We start from the raw sequence: 23,690 nt of genomic DNA, 5'->3' as shown, positions 1-23,690 counted from the left end.
TCGATGTGCTTATCTGTACGTTAGGCATGGAAAAGTTCATCAGTAACTTGCCTTACGTCGGTGGTTTACTCTGGGCACATCGGTTTCCACAATCCATACAACTGACGGCCAATGCATAAGAAAAAGCCCTTGATTGTGGCGTTGTTCGGGGACACAGACGCGCAATAAAACATCACGAGAAGGTAACTGGAAAATGAATATCAAAAAAAAAAAAAAATAGAACGAAAACTCTTTTTTCGCAGCCTTAATGACGAAGCTGTCACCCGGAAGTCTTTGTGACAAATTGATTAATTTCCCTTCGCGTGGAATGTGTGGGGGTGAAAACTCTTTCTGGATAATATTCTCATTATTGCTAATACTATAATTTTTTTTATCACAAAGCTATTTTAGATCCCGATTTTCATTAAATAGAAAGCATGACTATGACCCCGAAAACGGTTACTTATTAATGATGGCTAATGGATTTCCTATCTAAAGGCAAAATCCCAGCGCTAACATTGATCGGAACTCTTTGTCTTTCCAATTGCCAGCACATTTGTCTTCATTTAAGAAAATGGTTCGGCTTTAAAACTTTCCCTGTTTTCATTATTATTTTAAGACTTTTAACAATAGAGAAACACATAACCCTCATACATCGTGGTTATACATGGTTGTAGAAGCTCGAATAATGACTGGACGGAAGGTTCAATAGACAATGGCCATAACACGTTAAATTTCTGCTCAGCTTTTCATTTCGTACGGCTTCAAAGCGTACTGATTCAGCGTTACTTTTTAGGCTAATAGCGCCTCGCATTTTAAAGCATATCCAATATTTGCAATGTTGATAAGGCTATGACCGTTTTTTTATCTTTTTTATTATAAGTTTATATTAGATTTTCTTTCTTTGTGTCACAAATCTAAGAAATCTCGTCAAATTAAATGGTATGATGTATTTGTGATGTTGAGGCTATCACCATTTCGTTTTGCCTTTTTTTTTTGGCAAAAATTGCTTTTCATGTCATAAGCTTAGATATGATTTTCTTATTTGGGTTTTACAGATAAATGAATGAACTATCTTCCGCAATGTTAAGGGTATCAACATTTTTTTCCCATCTGTTTCATTTCAATTTAGCAACAGTCTTTCATAAGTTTAGACTGGGTTTTCTTAGTTGGGCTTCACATATAAATGAACGCTATTTCTAAGGCAGATGCTTAAATTTATCAGTGTCCTTTCATAAGCTTATCATATTGGATTTTTTCTTCTGGTTTCACAGATCAATGAGCAGGAGCGGGAACTAGAATCACTCGTTCAAGGCAGTGAGTAAAATCTTCATCGTCCTTATCATCCCGAGGCCAGCCATCACCGACATTACTTCATTCCTTACATTCATTGCTGTTATCTCATTAATGGAAACAGTATTATTATCTCTTTGTTTTCAGTTATCTTTATCATCACATTCCTTACAATCATTGTTATTGTCTCATTGCTGAAGAGCATTGCTATTATCTCATTGATGGAAACAGTATCATTATCCCATAGTTACCAATTATCTTTATTACCTTATGCCTTACAATCGTTGTTATTATCCCATTCCTTGCAATCATTGTCGTTATCTCATTGCTTGCAATCATTGTCATTGTCTTATCGACGACGATCGTTTTCATTTTCTAATTGCTGGTCGATACGGTTCCATTGATTTGTTCATGAAAACAGTGAAGAATTTCAGAAAAACGTTCAAAATTTTAAAACAAAACCATCTCATCAGACATAAAAAAATCGGCTTTTCCCAATCAACTTTGGGACACGGAGCATGGCGTTTTCTGCACGTATCGGATGCTAATGTAACTAATGATTCGTAATACTTTTAAAAAGGGACAGAAACATTCAGTTCTCCCACCACAAACAGTGGAGGCGTTCAGATAATGTTTATCATCAGCACTGGGTAAGGGAACAGGAAGAAAGCACGGCCAAGCTCTGCTGAGTGATTATTACTTAAACAAACGGTCGGCACAGATCCTGTGTTAATAGCTGTTGATGGTCTATCCGCTAGGCACCCCCGGGCGACAAGCTGAACTTGTAGAGGATAGTATTAATAGATGTTATGATGCTGTGTCACTGTGGTGTGGTAATGATGACAAAATGGTCGCGATGTCTGCGGTGGTAACATATATTTCTGGGTTTCAACTAAACGCATTGAGCTTTTGTGTCGTAAAGTATGTATATGTATATTTGTTTATTTACTTGATTGGTCTTTTACGAATATTTTGCTTAGACGTGGGCGGTCAGCATTATGATGAGAGGAAACCGGGCAGAGCCCTGGAGAAATCCACGACCAACCGCAGGTTGCTGGCAGGCCTTATAATTATCATGAATTATAATGAATTCCTGGGTATTGGTACTACGTATGTAGATCCATATTCTGAGAGAAGACATTCTCAAAAACACAGGGAATCCTTTGCATATTGTCACGAACGGATTCTTAATTAACACTTAGCTGGTACTGACCAACCGTCATGATTAATGCACGAATGACCCCGCTGGGACCACTGGCGACGCCTAGCGGGGAAGTGTAGCATTACACAGACTTCCGCCAAGATACACGACATTGATTAGTAACTGTCATTGACGCAAGCACTACGTAGGCTATAGTTGATGGAACCAAAGGGGCCTTTGTTTGGCCGTGGTACCTGGTCACAAAAACTCGAACAGGATCATTCAGCCGTGTGTTTATCTGCCGGGTTTGCGGTCGAATAAACCCTGTGGAGGAAGATAGAAACAACCTTTGCGCATCGCTTCATCGCATGAATGGGTCCATGCAGCCGTAAACGAGCAAAACCAATGCACACACTACAGCCAGATTTTACCTTTCAACGGTTGACTTTTTCGGTCTGGACTCTTACCTTAGGGGAAATTGCTTCCGCGATTCGCTCCTTTGAGTGATCCTCTTATTGTGTCCCATCCGTCGTCCACTTCTGACATATAATTTCGAACATCTGTGCTACTTTTCTATGAGCGGATTTACAGGGCCTAAGTGAGCTATAGCGGGTCAGTGATCAGCTATAAGCACACACAGGCATACAACGTATTCCCTTGAATGCTGTTTTCTCATCGGGAACACCAGCTAATTTAGCCATGAAGGAGAACTAATTATAAGTTGATGAATTAATTTCCCAATTACTTTAGATTTACTTGTACTAATTTCACCTACGCAGTTGTTCCCCTGTAAGATAATAGATATATAAGATAATAGCGCTGACAGGGCAAACATGATCACGGGCTTTCGCAACTTTATGCAACGCGACACCCAATTATGCATCATTTTTACACCAAACTCAATCACACTTCGTACTTAAAGGACTTGTGCACACTAGAAACATTCAGAGGAAAGTTTTTCATTGAAGGTAGATAAAGTATCTTAAAAGAGCATTTTTTTTAAAATTTTTGGTAGCGTTTTCATTAATAAAGTGAATTAGGTAAGAAACTAATGTGAAGCCAATGTGACGTGGTCTACATAGCTTTTCCATTTATATTTCTTAAGGCGTTGATCATTTACATTTGGAACCTTAGATACAGCATAACTTAGTTCTTTCGTCAACGAGCCTTTCAAACAATTCCTTGCGTCACTCACAGGGTATTGCGTTTTTGTCGTTTGGCATTTTATTGCCATGGCAGTGTAGTTTATTGCCACTTTTTCTCAGTGACAAACATTTATTTGCTTGTTGAAGTATCACATTTCAATAGATGTCTCAGCACGACTAGGCTTTATGACCAAATATCGAGCCAAGTCGGCTAAGAGGCTTGGAAGTAATGGAATTTGAAACTTGGAAAAATAGGTTTGCCTCGCTGCTTATATGACAGCTAAAGCCGCGGTATTCTTCGAGTGCCTCAGGCGACGGGCACCTGCTCCGATGTATTACCAGAAATAATCGATTTTCTCGCAGTTTCTTTACTACTTTACTGTTATTATGTAGATGTCAAACTGTTGGACGCCTACGCAGCCAGCGAGCGAGATGTGTCGCTATAAGGAAAAGGGAGAGGAAAAAAGACTGCGGGAAGTTTTGCCTTATAACACCTCATTTATTGACTTTACCAGTGACCATTGAATAGTAATAAAGCAAAATGTCACGAGTCTCGAGAGAGTTCTAGCCATTGGTAAATTGGACTCAGTAAAGGCCAAGAACGCGGCCTGAATCTCAATGAGACTCTATATGTAATCTGGTTGAAATTTATTCAATCCACATTATGGTGTGTCTAAGCTAATTGGTGATTTAGTTTCATATCATGGCGTCATGGCGTTCATTGACAGAACTAGATCTTGTTTCTGGCATTGCTTGGGCTCGTGCAATTTGCTGAAACAAAAACATTAAGGCGAATCCATATCGATTACATTATTAGTTCGTAACTTAGTATCCCAAATGACATAAATTGTTTACATAAACTCATACAATTTTGGTGAAATGAAAACAAGGTCAGGGTGAATCACATTATTAATGCCTTACTTGTATATCAAATATATCAATCAACGTCTAATGATTAAAGAAACCCATAATATTTTGGTGAAATAAATGCTATATCATGGCGAAACCACGTCTATCAAATTATTAAAATCATTATCTCTGTTTATCGAAACTAAATATTATTGTATTGTGCCCAAGTAGATTAGGGTGAGAGCTGTTCTAGCACTTATACGGCGTTTTTTGAAATTGAAGCTCTTATTTGTTTGCGTTATGCTCTACGTCACACAGTATTTTGTTAGGTTTTTAGATGACCATGTATTTTGGGAGTCTCAACTGAAACAAGCCATTGGACTCCTTCCCGTTAGCTATCCTTATGTAATAATGTGGTTCAAACAAGTTGTATAAGTTTGCTTAAGTTTTGCATGGATCATAAGCGCATATAGGAACATTCGCACAGAATAATAACAACAATAATAACAGAATAATATATCAGCATATTAACTTTGAACCTATTAAGTGTGTTGCTTTACATGGAATCTCTTCATTTTTTTGTGATTTACAGCTAATTTAGGAGACAATGTAAAAGTTGAAGAACACCATCACGTGACATATGAAAATATCAACGGCAAGGAACAGGAAGTACAAGAGACAGAAAAGGCGGGTAAGTTTGAAAAAGCAATTGGCAGGCTCACGATATGATGATGTCATCGTTGTTGATGTAATATAGTAACGTTGACATTTTTCGAGGAAAAAACTTCTTATTTATCAAATTGTAAGACCTTTTCTTTAAAACTTTTAACTAGGAAACGCTGACATATTAACATCGTTGCACTTTCAGTCATAGACGAAAACAACGGCGAGCTTGTTTCTGACGTCAAACAGGAAGTGACGCAAACAGAAGGGGCTGATGGGAAACCCGAAACTCACGTAGAGACGAAGATCGACATACCATCCAAGGGCATTCACGAGAGTTTCTCCGAGGATGGGAATAACGATGTTGTCAACGATGACCGTTTTCCAAACGCCGGGGTGAGTCCTTTGCCCCTTATTATTTCACCTTATAGGTGCATTTAAATGACCGATTGAGTGATCAGTGTTCGACACCGTATCAAAGAATTTTTCACTTCTATATGTCAGCGGTCAAGTTTATGAGTGAATGCAACCGAAGTGAACAGGAGAAAATTACCGACCTTGCCAGACACTGGAGTAACGCTACTATTAAAAGAAGTACGTTGGTATTCTTTATAATTTGAGCCGTAGCTATTAACATTCAGCTCGCTTTGTTATACAAACATTTTATCCATTCTGAAAAACACTCTTTATGGAGGAAATGATATACAGAAAACAGTTTTAGTCATAATGCAATCAGTCAAATGTACAGAAACTCAGCTACAAATTTTGATACAAAATTCACAAAACGTAGGTATCGTTGTGCTTTGACGAATACCGTGACGCTTCGTGATCAGCTTAACTGTATTCCTCATATATACAATCGTGTTTTCAAAAAATAAAACACGAACTGGAAAATCTGTTTTTTTAAATAGATCCTAACATTCAGGGTTCTGACACATTTCTTCGGATTCGAAATGTTATCCTGACTTTAACACGAGAAATTTCTATCTTGTCAGTGATGGTACTGTCAGTATCTTGTCAGTTTTTACCCTGATTGGCAATCGTGGCCTTAGTTGTCATATTCACTAAGTTCATGTATAGGTTACATTGTGCAACTTTTGGCTTTCTTAGGCGTTGAGGCCTTAATTCACCGGTTAGCATGGGTCAGCCTAAACACTCTACAAAAAGAAGGCCAAGATGTTACACAAGCAATACAGTCTAAACCTGATATGCATTAGAATATGTAATCTTGTGATTTCAAACGAACGGTTGCCAGTATATGTGCTGATCAACTTTATAGCGTGTAGCCTTGAACTCCACATGCTCTCTGGTTTACAGGGAGCCGACAAATGGATTACTTAATGCATGCTAATGCATATTTAATGCATAACATTTACATAACAGAACGAGTCAATTAAAGAATCCACATTGCAGGGCCCAGCTGTTCGAAAGTGTAGTAGCTGGTATTAAGATTAAAATTTTTAGACAAATTCGGTAGCCAATGTACTGACCAAAATCTAAAGTGTAACAGCAGCAGGCTTCGTTCATATTTGATATACTATTATGCAATTATTGATGTTTTTTGTTATTGCCTGGTATTAAGTCTTCAATCACTTTTGAAGAACCGAAGCCTGATCAGTAAATGTATTGATTAACCTGTCCGTTACGATAAGTGACTCTTACGTTTATAAGGAACAGGCTTCTCCTTGTTACCTACATGTGTTACAGGACGTTCTTGATTGCGGGACGTACAATAAACGAAACGCCACGCACAACTGCTCCGTGCACTCTGTACACAAGACAGATCACATCATTACAAGCCTGATGGCGTCTGTCATTTTTGATAACACGCTGGCATATTTACTTGTCAAAAACCCAACCTGACTTAGTAATCTGGTTAGTGTTAGTCTACTCCTTTCCCTGAAGACCAGTCAATATGCGTGGGCTGTACACTGCACATGTAATGTAGCGCTGACCTGATCCAGAATCCAGAATTCCAGGGGCACGTACAATCAATTAATTGAGCAGACGGTGTTTCCAAGTCCTCCGAGTCCAGCGAACCGAGTAACCGCTTTCAGAGCGAAAAGCTTATCTAGATAACAGATTGATAGATTCCCAGGGAAGAGGAAGAGACACTGACCGTGTGCCGCTCTTATGTTCGCTGCTTGCTGTGATCTCACGCAAAAGGAGATTCGCGCACTAATTAAAACCGTCACAGACCACGCCACGCCGTGTTAGGCAATCCAGCGGTCTAGGTCTTCTATCTGCAGTCGAACGGGTGACCGGTCGGTCAACACCAAAGTGTTGGTCACATAGATTTAGGGTTGTCCAAGCTCAGAATGAATATAAAAGACTTACATAGAGAGAAATAAGTTAGCTGCACAAACTCAAGACATCACGCCATAAGGCCGTCAAAGGTCAGGGACGTGACAAGCTTTACAGCACAGCATATCTCTCAGTAGAGTCCAATGTCTCCCCAAGGTCACCTCATGCCCTACCCACGCTGTGCATCCCTTATACCGACCTCTCATAACCGGCCACTATGTATGGTAATTGATTGAAATGAAATACATCGGCAAGGCTACAATTAGAGCTACGCCATCACAGGCGACTGGGTTTTATCACCAAGTCGGAAACCGCGTTAAAAATGTCCCACCTACGCTCTTCCGCCTCTTACTCTGGCAACAGAGCAGTGAATTTACAAGGCCCTTAAGGTGGGACATTTAATCCGGGTAGTTACTTGCGCATACCATTAGTTTAATATCCAGGGATTTTTTTCTCTGCGAGTGGTGATCTACTAGCGCCAACAATGGCGTTTGAGTATCGATTGTAACAATATATGCCAATGGAAAACATTTGTCTGTGTATGCTTTTTTCTTGGATTCAAGACTTACGAAGATACTATAGGTTAGATCGATTGCTAAGAGCTAAGGCAAACATCACGCTGTGGATGACAAAAACTACACAATATAAAGGATGATGTACAAGATATATGTACAAGACACTTGTCTCTACCAACACTTGTTTTGCAAGTTTCACAGAGTTTGGTGAAGACATTTCTGTGTGAAAAATAGCATCAATATTTTTCTGGTAGACTACAATATAAAAGTCGACAACAGTAGAGTAAAACCAGAGCAACGAAGGCAGTTGGCAAATTGTCACATGTAAATGGTGGAGGCCCGCCCGTGGCAATTTAGGGTTTTATTCCAGCTGTTAGTGAAAATACATAAGTAGTAGGAGCTTACACACACAACAGAACGATGGCTTAAGAAGAAATACTTTAAACAATGCAAAGGCTTTAAGTAGGCTTACGGTTTATTACAATATCTTTCGAATATGTGTCCGTTTGAATGCCACAGGAAGAATTAGTGAATTGCGCATTTAATAGCCAACACACACGATTGTACAAGTATATACCATTCGGAAGAGGCTGAGCAGGGTTAGTATATTTTATGTTCACTGAACAGACAGCGGGTCTGTACAAATATAAGGCATTAATGGAACGGAAGTCCTTCTAGGCTTTGGGCCACTAAGGGTTACCGAAGGTACATATGACATCAAATACTATAGTTTTTGTAATCGGATATGCCGCGTATCTCAGCAATATTATTTGGTACTATTGTTATTGAAAGTTTCTGTTCCACGTGTCCACAAATTGGTGATGACCTCTTTCGCGTGGCTGCCGATATTGCTAATAGACACGGCTCATTAGGCCCCCGTGGAGAACCTTTTCTAATTTCCGGCGCGGTAAATGAAGAGAGAAATACTCTGTTTCCCAATAAGCCCGTCAATTCAAGCGATACAGTGATTAAATTTCGCACCTAGGACTTCGTCCACTGCCAGTACGTTATAACAGAAGACGGTATAACACGCATCAATGTAATGGCCATGCTAGCCACGTAATGCTTATAGGCGCCCACACGACAAGCGCTGTTTTTCCCAAATGTAATCATGGAGTTTTTCTCACTTTGCTACCCCTTTTTTCCCTCTAAACCTTTAACACGTTCATTGTCAATCCCAAACAGTTAAGCCCAGGGGGATTGATGTGATAATTTCAAATCCTAATGTGATTTTTCGCTGAAAAAAAAATCGAACGCGTGGGCGCGAAATAAAGAAGAGCTATCATCCCACTCATAATACCCTAGCGAAATTAATGTTGATTTAAGGGTAAGGAAGGTAGCATGCCACTGCCGCCATGTTTGAGAAAGATAAGGTGAACCCGGCTATCTGTCTAAAACGCTCAGAGTGCATTCTGCATTTATTCTGTCAGTCAACCTCAAGGTTTAGCGAGATCCAAAACCATTAAATGTGAACTTACGACGTCAAAGGTTACGGACGGTCAGTGGGAACAGAATTCAGTTCAACCAATGTTAACTAGATTTTCAGTGTGGGTTCCGCAGTTTTAGCGAACATTCTCAACAGTATCTACTTTGAACATGCCAAAAAAAAAGCGTTACCAACTCACGCGTAACTCCATCATATACGATTATGTGAAATTTAATGTTCAGACATTTTGGACGACACGTGGGAATAAAATAAAGATAAACCAATGTTTATGATATTTCCGACATAGGCTGGGCAGTTTGGGCTTTTCCGTGAAGTACTAGTATCTGATGTGAACCAACCTTAAAATATCCTACCAAAATCAAACGAGTCAATCAGTCTGTTTATTTATTTGATTGGTGTTTTACGCCTTACTCAAGAATTTTTCACTTATACGGCGGCGGTCAGAGAAGTATAAGCCAATACTGTCAATAAAACTGTTATTTGTAACAAAACTTAGCGCGGCGAGAACTGCGCAACACAGTCAACCAGTAAATCAATGTGTCAAGCTGTTTATCAATCCAATGAGCTCAATCAATCAATCAATCAATCAATCAATAAGTCAATGAGTTATTTAATTTCTGGTGGCTTTCCTGAAGTAGAATGGCTCTCACCAACGTGATCGCTGTGAGTTCAAGTTCAGCCCTTGCTGGCTTCCTCTCCAGTCGGACGTGAGATGGTCTGGCAACAACCTGCGGATAGTCGTGGTTTTTAATTAAATAAATGAATAAATAAAATAAGATAAATGAATAAATAAATAAATAATAAATCTTGTGGCTTTCAGATGACCGAGGAGGATGTGGACGAATCTATCGTGACCCCTCAGGCTCTTGCTGAATACCTCTGGGGCACACAGGACTTCGGAAAGTTCAGATCTGCCCTTCAGGACATAGTCGATTCTAAAATTGTGAGTCTTAATAAATGATCTTACACTCAAAAAATTAATCTGTTAAATTTAACCGAGAGTCTGTTGTCTGAGTGCTGCTAGAATTTATTCTGTGATAATAGCGCAATATTGTGTCAAATTCAACATTATATTCTGTTAATGTAATAGAATGGTTATGTTGAAGTAATAGAATATGCGTGTTACATTTAACAGAATAATCTGCTGCAATAACAGAAAACATGCTGGGATCACTTAGATAAGTGTTTTTTTCTGTTTCTGTTTTTCTGTTGAACTCAACAGATTAATTTTTTGAGTGTAATAAATGTTTGTTGCTTACAAGTAGCAGAACCGCGATTCGAAACCCTAGAGATTAGATGGCTTGCTTTTGGTAAATGTTATGCTATATTATGTTTACATTGAGCGAAAAGAGAAATCATACAAATGCGCCCTCTGGGTTATCACAGATTTCATCAGATGAACTTATGATGGCGATCTACGCCAGTCATGCGTAGTACACACACACAAGCGCCTTGTCTTGGGCAGGTTCAAACAAGCAGAGAAATACCCATGTTGTAATCATCCTGACAGTGTATGATGCCTGTTTGATGGATATGGTCAGATCCACGATACTCCCGTAAAGAAATATTGGTGCATGTCTTAAGTGAGACTTAACGTGTATGTTATCTTTCTAGTAACCACAAAGTTCTGCTGATAATACATGATTAATGATAGCTATGTCAACACACGTGTGTATAAAAAATGAATGGTTCTCACGCAATTCGGAGAAGAACTTTATCTGTGGTATTCATCTGCTACTATGCCTATTCAAGCTGCGCTTTTGTCCTCTTCATGACATGCCGCCCTTTTTGCTATGGTTACCACAGATAAAGCAGCTATATAAAGAGAATGAATGAATGAACTTCGGCAATATTCCAGCCATATCATGGCGATACAAAAAGAGAATAGTACAAGACAAAAAGGAGTAAACGTTATATAGACTGAGCCATTGTATATCTGTGTTTTTATGTTGCGTGCAGTTTACAAACAACACTAAACAAAAACGTATTGCTTCATCCAGCCACGATAAATAAAACTATTTTTACCATAAAATTACGTAACAATATTATCTTAAAATTGTTTGCTTTCTTATCTAACACGCTGTGAAAATGGTAAGAATGACAGTATCATATGAAGCTGGCAGAAGTTGACCACTGTAGATATGACAGCTGGAGATATATGTATGAGAGCAAATTGAATCCTATATTCATTATTGTCTTCTTTCAATCTCATGGGATTATTCCTTCTGCTCAGATGACACCAGATGAGGCTCAGGGCTTTTACCAAGACGTCGTTATGGAATATGACAAGCTGAGACAGTTAAACAGCCTATACCCGTACCAGAGCGAAGATGAAGAGGTGAGGCAAAGGCAATGTCATTCAACACGCATAAAACATTCGTAACAAGCTAAGATTTTCCAGTCCTTCTTCTCTGCATATTTTTAAGGAATACATTAAATGAATCAGACAGGCAAGTAAAGAGCAACACATCCCTGGAGATCTTCTCGGTCATCTTCAAGCTGACCATAAGTCTACGTACATATTCTATAAAGTAAACACCAAACCAATGAAAAAAACGTGGGTAAATTCTCAAACATCGTGTGCAGATCTTTCACCCGCTTCAATCTGACCACCTATAGGGGTATATTCGTAAGATAAATACTAAATCAATTGAACAACTGGAAAAAGCCCGTCCACCATAATGAACGTTTCAGGTGAACGATCACAAGACCAATTTCCAAAACAACGTTCCACACAGACCACCAAAGAAACTAAAAATGCATGTAAGCTTAGAAAAGTTTTCTTTCTTCTAAACCTCGTTAAAATGCAGCATAACAAAACAGCGAGGGTGTCAAGCTTTGTTAATTTTGAGTTCATGCAATTTTTATCCTCTTTTTCGTGGAAGGTTTTCTCCATTGTGATTCATGAACGATACAAGACCTTGGACAAAAAACATAAACATGAGCTGGGCAAAATGTGACAGGTTACGTCATCAGCTTTTCCACTTTATGCGTGTTTTTTCTCATTTGCTCTCAGTACCATTTTGCCTGATATGCTCAACGATCTTATTCAACAAGATGCCTTCTTGCTTTTTTGCAGACCTTCCTGTCACCTCTTGTTGGTGGACCTCAGTACAGCAATATCATCCCCGGTGTCCCCGCCGATGAGATAACCATTCCCATCGACAGCCTTGCCCAGAAACGCGTTCCTCAGATCCCATTCTATGGCGAGGAGTATCCAAGCCTGTCCGACTATGAACTGGAACAACAGAGAGAGGCGTACGAGCTGAACGCCGCTCTTCAGAGACAAGCCGTTGTGGATGAAACGATCAAGGGTTTGCTGGAGGAGTGGTTTGCCACAGCAGTAGAGTCAGGTGAGTAGAACATGTTGTTTTGTTACTATTACTTCCGCAAAACTTCGTGTTATCTCGCGTTACTTGGCGTCCTGCGGACAGCCCAGATTTAAAATTCCAAATTCAGCACAGTGCAGAACTCAAGTTGTGATTGGAACATTGTTCTCTGGTAATGAATGTGTACAGATTTTAAACTTCCTGCAGAAAAATATTTTAACTGTGACTGTGGTTGAATTGTTGACTTCAATCTGAAGACATTTGGACCCTTGCCACGGGATAACAAAGTTATCTTTGTCTTAATCTGAAAGCAGTTTACCGCGCTAAATTGTGACTCACCAGAAGGCATTTTCCTTTTATACTAACAATTGTGTTAGACCCAGATGACAAAGTTGAACACTGGCGTTTAAATCGAAATCCTTATATAAGTATACTACCACAAATTTATTCTGACCTAAGTCTGAGACAGCTTCCTGAGCCTGTGGCCTGTAACTAAACAGAAAAAAAATGTTCCTTATACAACAAAAACATTCGAGTAACTCTGATTGGGCGTGATCTGTATGTTGTTGTTAAAGTATTGAAGTGACTGTAATTGAGCACAAATCTAGTCCTATGACAATATTGCCTTAGAGTGACTGAGCGCAATATGGCTAAAGTCAGTATTGGCTGATGTGAAGCTTTTTTTGGATAGTAGCCTTTATATCATCTATTGTTATTTGAAAATCGGTTAATAGGCGGTGTTGAAGCAACGTGCTTAGGTTACGTAACCTTAGGTCTTCCTCGAACTGAAGGATTTTCCCTTTGTGGTAAAGACCAGCATAAGCCTTTACGTCTGCTTTCAACCCGCACTTGGTGAATGGAATCCTGTCAATGAACCGCTGCGCGAAACGACTGCGTCAGAGTGAAGCCATGTTTCTGTGACACTGATAGAAACGACAAAAGCTGGGACAAAGTGGAATTGGAAACATCCGCTGCCAGATGACCACAAGAGATTTTCTTTCGGGAAAGGTGAACCGGTGTGTTAGGGTTAATATGACGTCTGACAAGCAGAGACAAGCTTTTATGTTGTGAACAGATACCATGGTTGAGATGCTGTCTGTTTACATAAAGGATCGGAGGGACATTAGAGACGAGTTAGTGGCTCAATTATTCACTAAAGAACAATGTTAAAACCCAAGCATAGAGCCAAGCTCCACATAGTTTTGTAAATTAAATTTCTCGCCACTTTGGTTTTTTTTATTTTGTTTTTTGTTTTATTTTTTGCAAATGACGGCATTAGGGTTAGAATAAAACCCTAACTGAGGTAAATTGATAACTGGCCATATTTCATCGGTTACGTGTGACCATTTGCCACCTGTCACACTGTCGTCAAGGCTATGGTTTCACCGGTTACGTGTGACGATTTGCCACCTATCACACTGTCGTCCCGGCTATGGTTTCACCTGTTACGTGTGACCATTTGCCACCTATCACACTGTCGTCCCGGCTATAGTTCCACCTGTTACGTGTGACCATTTGCCAGCTATCACCCTGTCGTCCTTGCTTTGGTTTTTTTTTCTCTATACTGTAGGTCTTAATCATTTTTGAACACGTGGCCATAATTAGCCCAGTGAAATGCAGGTTTGAAACCCCCAACCATCACGTAAGGATATTACTATCCAAAACCCTTTGAACGCGCATAGATAGAATAATGACACTGAATAAATGTCCATTGACAAATTGATGGTATGTATCTATCTATGCTTGGGTTTTCACCTTGTACTTAACTATTTTTCAGTCATATGACGACGCGACATATTCACGGTGGCTTCGCCTTTTAACGTATAAATGTACATTGGTTCCCGTAAAAACAGTGATATTTACGAATGGTCGTTTTCTCTTTTTTTTGTAGGTGATACTGATTCTGCGAAGCTTGTGAGTGACTTAGCCGCGTACCTTGCCGATCAGCCCGATGCTGGGCAGTATGACGACGAGAGAGTGCGCCAAGTTCTCGGTAAGGGAAATAAGGACTCGTACATTTTCGTGATATGTACAATATCACATCATTTTTTAAAACATCTTTTGTGTATACCCACGGGTTTTAGTGTATGGTGACTTCAGAATCGACATGCCAAGCTCATGCCTATTATATAAGTCCCGGCGGAATGTGAAATCATAAAATATTTCTCCATTACTACTCACCACAGTTAGTGATAAAGTTGTATTCATTGTCTATTACTTAAAATTTCACGCCTTTAAATTCATCACAAAACTTGGCCTTCTTATAGATGTTGTCTTGACATTTCCTTTGGGGGTAGATATTAAGGAAAGTGATATACTACGTTGTGAAAATAAGTCATTACATCTTCAATCGGTTCTGGTTTATTTCAGCTGATGTGTTCAGCGCCATGGCAAACAACGAGGTGGAATCCATTCAGGAACCTGAGCCCGAAATCCAGCCATTGCCGCAAACAGAAGGCATCGAGCAACAGCTGAAAAATGCGCCATTACAAGCTGAACGAAAGCCAGCCGAAGTAAAACCTGCTGAGAACAATCAAAGTGAGACGGAGTCCAGTGGCGAAGCCCCTGCTGGTAAGTCAGTCGGCCAAGATATTTAACCCACTCGCTCCCCACTCTCCCCTTCGACAACAACTTCCTGATTGCCTCCATCTGTCCGTGAATTTGTCCTAATGGCGGAAGTGCGTGACTTACTGGTAGCAGAATGAGGACCTGTCCGGGTTGACTTGGATAGACTATAAGATCAGCATATAAGGATACAGGCAATTATAAAACGTGGTGGTTCCTGTGGTAAAATAGCATAAAGCAGCCGTCTTTAAATTACATGTACTTCCATCGCTACTCAGCATGAGTACTGACGAGAAAGCTCATCGCTCGTTTCCTTACAGTCCACGGGAAGCCTTATTCATGTTTTTTTGGGCCTCGGGTTACACTTTCAATATCGTGTGAGTCATACCACAGTATGCCTTGTGGATTGTTCACTTCAAAGCGCATGTCACGATGTCACGATGGTGATGATGATTCGTTTTGATGGCGGCTCCATTGTAGCGAATGTCACCAGTCATGACGCCTCAAGTTAATTTACCTCAGTTAGGGTTTTGTTCTGTTGACACTGAGCAGAGTACTTGCGCTTATGCTGAGTGGCGAGAGATGAAGAACGGCCATTGCCCATTTTCATGTCTCATGGACAGGGGCCCGCGGGTAAATCGATGCTCTGAAAGTGCTTCCTCTGTTAAACCCTTTGGAAATTATTCCTCATTTGGAGCCTGGGCCATAGATAAACAAGGTCAAAAACAGGACTTAATTTTCAGTAAATTGCCACAACCAAAATTGCGTTTGCACTGCAATATGCGTAATATAGACCAATTTATGGAGCAATACAGCTAATATGACTGCTTATTAGAAATATATTTAGCTGATCTATGGAAGTCTTTTATTGCTAAAGGTAAAAAAGTCCTGTGTGACCTGTCAAAACTGATAGACAATTTCCGTATTAACGATATTGGTGTCTAATAAATCTGATACACTTTTTTAGATAATAAATCTACCTGTTGCCATTATTTATTTTTATTAACTTTATTTTAAACCACAAGAGTTTGTTCTGTATAAATACTCAGGACAAATATATCACATCATAAATGAAATCATTTTTTTTTCAATATTTTTTTCAGAGAGCAAAGTGGAAGAAAAATCGTCATAAACAGTGAACTAGCAAACTAAAATACCCCACTTACTTGTGTCATCCGTGTAAACGTATCGCAAGCAGCAGAGACATATATTTCTGCACCCTGAGGCTTTGTTATTTTACTATCTACATTACAACTCCTCCTGCAAAACATCAAAATGCAGAAATGCCCAAAGGACGAACAAAAAAGGAAGCCCGGCGTATTGGCACGTGGCACACTGTTTCGATTCTGGTCAAAGTACGTGAAGGAAACGTTTGATGGCAACGAAACCTGGACACTCTATGATGGTGATGATAAAGTGAACCTGAATTTCTGTCGGTCAAGGGTTATTGGTAGTGTGCTTGCTGATCTCATGGTGTTTTGTAAAAAAGCAAAACGGAATCACCGTGCTTTTGTCTGTCCCGTCGACGTTCGGTTCCTTCGTGATGCGACTACTCCTCTAATCCAACCAACCTCCTGTCTACGAAAGCAAAGATGAATCCAAAGAGACATAATATCTATCAATCCGTGTGTTACTATATTATACACTGTAACTGTTTGCTTAATGGTCTGAAGGAACATTCATTATGGTTCTTTTGAGGAACCTCTTGGAAATCGTGTATATTTGTTGTATATAATTACATGTCTATTACTGCTAACTCTGCTACGCCTTATTGTGACGCGGGGAGTTTCCTGGACATGAATGCTTTTAAAGTAAAATGGCGTGAAGTCCTTTTTTTTACATACTGCGCACTGGATCTTGTCGCACTTTTGGATACTTTGTGACAGCACGTAGAATCGGTACTACAGTCTTGTACAAAATATTTATGTATATCCCTTAAAATAGACACATTTACGTCAGTACGAATGATTCTGTTTATTGTCAATAAGGGAATGTCGAGTTCAAACTCTTCAATAGTTAAAGCCAAAAAGCCTGACTATATCATGTGACACTGCAAAAGGTTGTGTTTCACTAGGTGGCAGAATAGAATAGATCGGTTTGATCAATCAAAACGACAATCTTAAAGACACCATGAACCTGACGTTTTTTACAGTGCACTATCTTGTTTCACATGGAAAAGAAACAACGCTGAATATGTATATTTCTATCGGCTATATTACTACATACATGAAGTACCTATCTCGAAATATTATATCAAGCATTTCTCCCAATTCAGCTGAAAAACCGTTACATTTTTATATCAGTTTCTCTTTGCTATGTCCCCACCCCCTTTTCACTATCCTCATTATTTCTCTCTTTTTACATTAAAAAAGCAGTCAAATGTTTAAATCGATTTCTCTTTCCTCTGTCCACTGTCCACCTTATTTCTGTCTTCTTACAGGCGAAAAACTGTTAGATATTTTCGACTGTATTCACTATCCACAACATTTTTTTCTTTTTACAAGTGAAAAATTGTCCATTGTTTAAGTCAAGTTCTCTTTCCTCTGTTCACTATCCACCTTATTTCTGTCTTCTTACAAGCGAAAAACTGTCAAATGTTTAAATCGATTTCTCTTTCTTCTGTCCACTATCCACCTTATTTCTGTCTTCTTACAGGCTGTCAAATGTTTTAACTGATTTCTCTTTCCTCTGTTCACTATCCACCTTATTTCTGTCTTCTTAAGGCGAAAAACTGTCAAATGTTTAAATCGATCTCTTCACTATCGATATCATTTCCCTCGTTTTATAGCTGAAAAATACCGTCGTATATTATACCAGTTTCTCTTTCGCCTTAAGTTAATCTTCAGAACATTATCATTTTTATTTTGCCATTTATTGATTCAAAGAAATTGCTCACCTTTACCGTTTTAAACAAAACTTGATGTTTTTGCGGCGTATGTATGTAAATATTTATCGCCTAGAAAACTTGAATTCTGATTGCACTCTTTTGTAATCAGTTTCAATTAAGAAATGGCACACCTTGACTTGTTTTTCCTTAACGAAATAGTAAGCATTTACAAATGTTTCCATTTTTCAACACTGTCTAGGTAGCAGGCAACACATTATCCAAACCAATGAACGATAACAAGGAAGATTTAGAAGGCATACACATGTTTTTACACATTTTGTTATGTTTTGACTACTTTTTGAAATATGAAATAATTTAGAATATTAGTTCTTCAGTAATTCAGGGGGAATTTTTTTTTGAACATTTGTCAGTCTAATGGGAAAGCTAATGTATTTGCCTCTTTTCTCATAAGACGATGTCTGTGTGATTTTTATTGATTCCACCGAACTATCTTATTCTTCTATTTGTATTTTATCTCTGAAATAAGTACAAATCTGTATGGCGTTTCACATTCCTTACTGAGCGGAGGAGTAAGTTTTGAAAGTGGTTCCAACAACGCTGAAGTTGGAATTGTGTCAAGAAAAGGGTATGTTATTAAAACGGTTGGTCGCTGGTTTCCCTCGGGCTCTGCCCGGTTTCCACCCACCATAATGCTGACCGCCGTCGTATAAGTGAAATATTCTTGAGTACGGCGTAAAACACCAATCAAATAAATAAATAAATAGATTAAAACGGTTGTAACGTGTCTCCTGGTCTAACGCCACTTTTTTCTGCACCAGTTGTATGACCCAGTATAAGCTGTGTTCACCTGTTCTTCGCACGGCGTTCAAATCCCAAGTTGGAAGAGTGGAAAAAGATTTATATGAATTGATGACTAGTTTATCTCTATTTACCCGCACGTGTTTCAGATAACAATGACAATAACAAGCAAGATAATAAGCATAATATATTTATGCGGGAGATATTTTCATTTTTTCCCCAAACTTGTGTTTATTAGGTAAAGTTATATAGCTTCGAACATATGTATATAAGACAGATTTTATTACAGAAAACTTATATGATTGGCGCTGTACAAATTTCGTATATAAATAAATAAATAAATATATATATATATTATACCGTGGAATTACCGCAACATCCAATGTTATAGTTTTAAGAAAATACATATAATTTATCTATATCTATGTGTGGCTTGTTATGTTTTCAAATATAGATTTTCAGTTCTTCTATACTGTCAGCTAGTCAGTAAAAAGGATCCTTTGAAGATATCACCGAAGTTTTTGCAGTATTATGTAAAAACAAAAGGTGCGTGACATTACCGCGTGAATTTGCAATTTAATGCATGAGATAAATAATTGGCATTATCGCATAAAATGTCAATTTAATGCATGAGATAAATAGGTGGCATTATCGCAGCAAGTTAATGAATGAGGTAAACAGTTGGCATTATCGCGTGAAATGGACATTTAATGCCCAATATTTTAAAATATTTTCTTTTTAAACGCCACTTTTGATTATGACTTACTTTCAAATGAGACAATTATTTGAAAAAAAAAATGCATGACCCTTGCAGATGTTGTTAGCCTGCACTAACAAAATGGTCTACGTTTGTATTACTGGTCTGGTTGGAAACGAAAAATAAAATTTCCAGTAACAATATAGTTTATGATATTTCTATCAATTCTCCAAGAAGTCGGTTTGTGGAGGGATTTGCATAGAGTGATAGTGAGGTGTAGTGTTGAGAACGGGCTAGAGACTACCAAGGAATTGAAATCTAGCATAGCAGTACATACTGCAAGTACAGAACACACCTTATGCTGCGGCACATCGCATCAGGAAGCTTGTATGGTACTTTGGGATTCGGTGAGTTTTTCTGAGATTTCGTTTATTTCGAGTACAGGCTGTCTGTATAAAATACAACAGTATTATGTAGCAAGCAAAATATAATAGGTAAATATTAGCCTGATTGGAACACGTTCGTGGGAGGGAAGGCCTGTCATCCGCCTCCGGATGGTCGTGAATTTTCTCAGGGTTCTGCCCAATTTTCTCCCACCAGAATTCTGGCGCGTCCTCCGTGGCTCAGTTGGTTAGCGCGCAAGCGCTGCGTAATGATCCAGGAGTCTTTCACCAATGCGGTCACTGTGAGTTCAAGTCCATCTATTGCTGGCTTCCTCTCCGGTTTCCCCGGGCTGCCCGGTTTCCACCCACCATAATGCTGACCGCCGTCGTATAAGTGAAATATTCTTGAGTACGGCGTGAAACACCAATCAAATAAATAAATAAATAAATAAATAAGAATGCTGGCAAGTAAAATAAATGAAATATTCTTGAGTAAGGCGTAAGACATCAATAAGATAAATAAATCACCTGAACACCACTAACAGACGTTGGCTAATTTGGATTTTTTACGTCGTACTGAAGAATTTTTCAGTCCTACGTAGGCGGTAAGCATTATGAGTTAAAAAAAACCGCCCGGGATATTACCAGATGAACTTGGGCAAGTCATTGACGAACTTTGCCACAAGTGGCGTTAAGAGACGCACCCCATATTGGGTCTTCAAAGAACGATTAGACTGGATGCGCAAACGTCCATGCGAGTCTTGTCTAGCGCCTCTTGGATGGTACACAGCAACATGCGGATGGTCGCCGTCGTATAAGTGAACTATTCTTGAGTACCTCATAAAACACCAATCAAATATATAAATAAATCTAGCACCTGAGATGGATGGCGTTTCGTCGATAGCAGATTTGTCTGGACGCCACTTGTTTGGGAATTACACAAAATGGCGTTTTTTTTTAAATCATACTTTAATAGACAATTACATGTTGAGCCCAGTCCGAAAAATGTCATGCTAGGTAATCGAGTTTTAAAAATCCATTTGTAAAATTTTGAAATGTAATTGTTTTCTTCCCATCACTGGCGTTTTCTTTAAACCACTTCCTCTGCTGAATGAGATGCCGTTGGATCGATATTGGAACTGTTTAGAGGCCACTGTTTCGGGATTAATCGCTTCCCCTGCTGACTGAGATGTCCATCAAATTCAGACCACCAGCCATTGACCAACGCGGTCGTGTTTTTTTAACCGTGACCCCGACTGACTCGGACGCGGACATGAGATAGGAGGTTTATAAAGTATGTGGCTAAGAGGGATGGTATCCTGCCTGCAAATGTCCAGTACGATGGAAAACACCAATCGCATAAATAAATAGACGAATTGATTAGAATCGACACCTTTTACTGCAACTGATGCCCCCTTTCGTTAAATGCAGTTAAGGTGTCTTTGCATGAACATGTTCGGATAAATGATTGATAGGATGGCTCGAAAGCAAAGGTTCTCTTAACCCCGGCATTGGTTAATGAAGCTCCCAGCTTTGTTCCCGTTTCTCAGCTCTGAGGTCGGTTTTTGCAAAGCTATGTCAAACACTACGCCAGAGCATTTACCATGGTGACGTATCTGTTCACTATTTGTTGCTATGGACATTACCTTATACATGTAAATGCGTGATGGCGGGTAATATTTCAACAGCCTTGAAATTGCTTATCCGGAATAATGAGGTTATATAAATTCGGGGAAAAAAAAAACAAGATTAAAGAAAATCTCTTTTTGTTGCCTACAGCTTTGAATATATATGTGGAAACAGATATTCATATTCCAGTCATCAATCAATAAGTACGTTCCAGGTCAACAATCGCAAGGACAATTCCCAAAACGACGTATAACACAAACCACCAAAGAACTAAAAAAGTATACAAAGTACGAAAAAAAAAGTTACCGGACTTAAATGCGAATGCAGAGCTTAACCCGATGGTTGGTGTTGAACCTTATTTCGGACATCCATGATGACTGAAAGGCTAGTGTACGAATGACTGTTGTGAAGCCTTGTTTTCCTGAACATTTTGAGGTATCTGGTTCAACCTTCATGAACAGTGTCTACACCGACATGCAATTCCAACATAAACTACAACAGACGATGTTCGGGCACAAACTGACAACAAGTGAAATCTTCTCACGCCATGGTTAAATAAGTCTTTTGAAAGCGTTATGTGATGCGACTATATCCATCACAGTTCCGACACTCGACAGACTACAGTTGATGCCATTCCACCCTTGCAGTTGATTTATGCAACAACAACAGTGGATTCTCTTCCTTAAATCTATTGCATAAGGGCCCTTCTATGAAGTTCGAGTAATCCAAGCGTGAACATTGGAAGTTCATCGAGGAAAGTCAGAGATTACTAGGATGCCCCGAAAGCTAGAATACTAGTTTACTACTTATCGGATTTGTTATTTACACTTCGGTCATTAAATTCCACGAACAAATGATTTAACTCCGAATAATGAATGCGTGGGTGTGTTTCGTAAGCGCCAAATCTAGGCGTCAAAACAGACATTCAGTCGTCAACCAAAATAGGGGTCCCGGGGCGTAAGATCAACATCCAGAACAATGTTCTGCAGAAAACAACAAAGAATTAAGAATGTAGATGAAGTACGAAAATAGGGCGAATTCATGTAAAACAGAAGCTGTCGACAGTTTCCAGTGATGATATGAAAGACTTAAGAAATTTTCCAGTTGTTGAACATAATTAATATCTGAATCGTGCACTATGCTAGTTTATATTGTATGGATAATTGAGCGATGTATCTCAGTTCCGCCTTGATTGCAACTGTTCACCTATCCAATATGGTGAATCTAATACAACACGACAAACATACAGTCTCTAGCCTAAATAAGCTAGATTAATTAAGAATGGATGAGTCCAACATCCGATGTCCCATCATCCTTTCTCGTAAAAACGTTACTTTTCATTTAATTTCCGATGAAAGCAACTGTGACGTCATGACGTCATAGAAATATTGAACATTTGTAACCAATTTGCATCTGGTTGGCCAGTTTGCAACAATACTATTTATTTATTTTTTTATTTGATTTGTGTTTTACGCCGTACTCAAGAATATTTCACTGATACAACGGCGGCCAGCATTATGATGGGAAGAAACCGAGCAGAGCCCGAGGGAAACCCACGACCATCAGCAGGTTGCTGACAGACCTTCCCACGTAATTGCAACAATACTGCTTATAACTGGTCAATTGCGTGTTCTGGATGGACAGTTTGGAAAGGTCCATTAGGCACAATAATGAAGCGACAGAGATTTACTTACAAGACAACTGTACTCATTTAAAAAAATACATTTACACTAATAAGACAAGATGCCCTTGTAATTTCTAATTTGTAGACGGCTTTTGGTTGTAAATATTGTTGTCAGGTTGTTGAGTGCTGTTGTAATAATAACACGAGCTTGGTACATTTGTTATATTTAGTTATGACATAGTGAGGTATACTAAATGTAGGATGGAATGCATGAGTAAATTCCGACAGTTATCCTTACATTTGCGACGGGGTCTTCCGTGACCGAGATGACATCGTGTCAGCGCGACGCAGTGGCCCAGAACTTCTCACCAATGCAATCGCGCTGACCTCAGACTCAGTACTTGCTGGTTTCCTCTCCGGCCGTGCGTGGGAAGATCTATTAGCAACCTGCGGGTGGTCGTGGGTTTTCCCTCGGGCTACG

The 23,690-nt window shown here is 39.1% G+C and overlaps 1 protein-coding gene across 2 annotated transcripts in view; it reads left to right on the top strand.

Moving 5' to 3' along the window:
* Positions 1–19,487, top strand: part of LOC135462716 (uncharacterized) — a 28,497-nt gene extending 9,010 nt beyond the window's left edge. The window contains exons 3-11 of one of the 2 annotated variants that reach the window (XM_064739937.1): positions 1,254–1,296; positions 5,000–5,098; positions 5,276–5,466; positions 10,157–10,279; positions 11,570–11,674; positions 12,416–12,689; positions 14,557–14,658; positions 15,036–15,236; positions 16,334–19,487. In XM_064739937.1, coding sequence (XP_064596007.1) covers positions 1,254–1,296; positions 5,000–5,098; positions 5,276–5,466; positions 10,157–10,279; positions 11,570–11,674; positions 12,416–12,689; positions 14,557–14,658; positions 15,036–15,236; positions 16,334–16,362 — 1,167 coding nt within the window. In that variant the 3' untranslated portion in view covers positions 16,363–19,487. Of the gene's footprint in view, positions 1–1,246; positions 1,297–4,999; positions 5,099–5,275; positions 5,467–10,156; positions 10,280–11,569; positions 11,675–12,415; positions 12,690–14,556; positions 14,659–15,035; positions 15,237–16,333 lie in introns of both variants that reach the window. The other variant, XM_064739936.1, reaches the window with a different exon arrangement.
* The last annotated feature ends 4,203 nt before the right edge of the window (positions 19,488–23,690 follow it).

The sequence above is a fragment of the Liolophura sinensis genome, chromosome 2 (assembly GCF_032854445.1).
Source record: "Liolophura sinensis isolate JHLJ2023 chromosome 2, CUHK_Ljap_v2, whole genome shotgun sequence".
Classification (NCBI taxonomy): domain Eukaryota; kingdom Metazoa; phylum Mollusca; class Polyplacophora; order Chitonida; family Chitonidae; genus Liolophura; species Liolophura sinensis.
The sequence above is the reverse complement of the archived record's forward strand: the minus strand, read 5'-3'. Positions and strand labels throughout refer to the sequence as shown.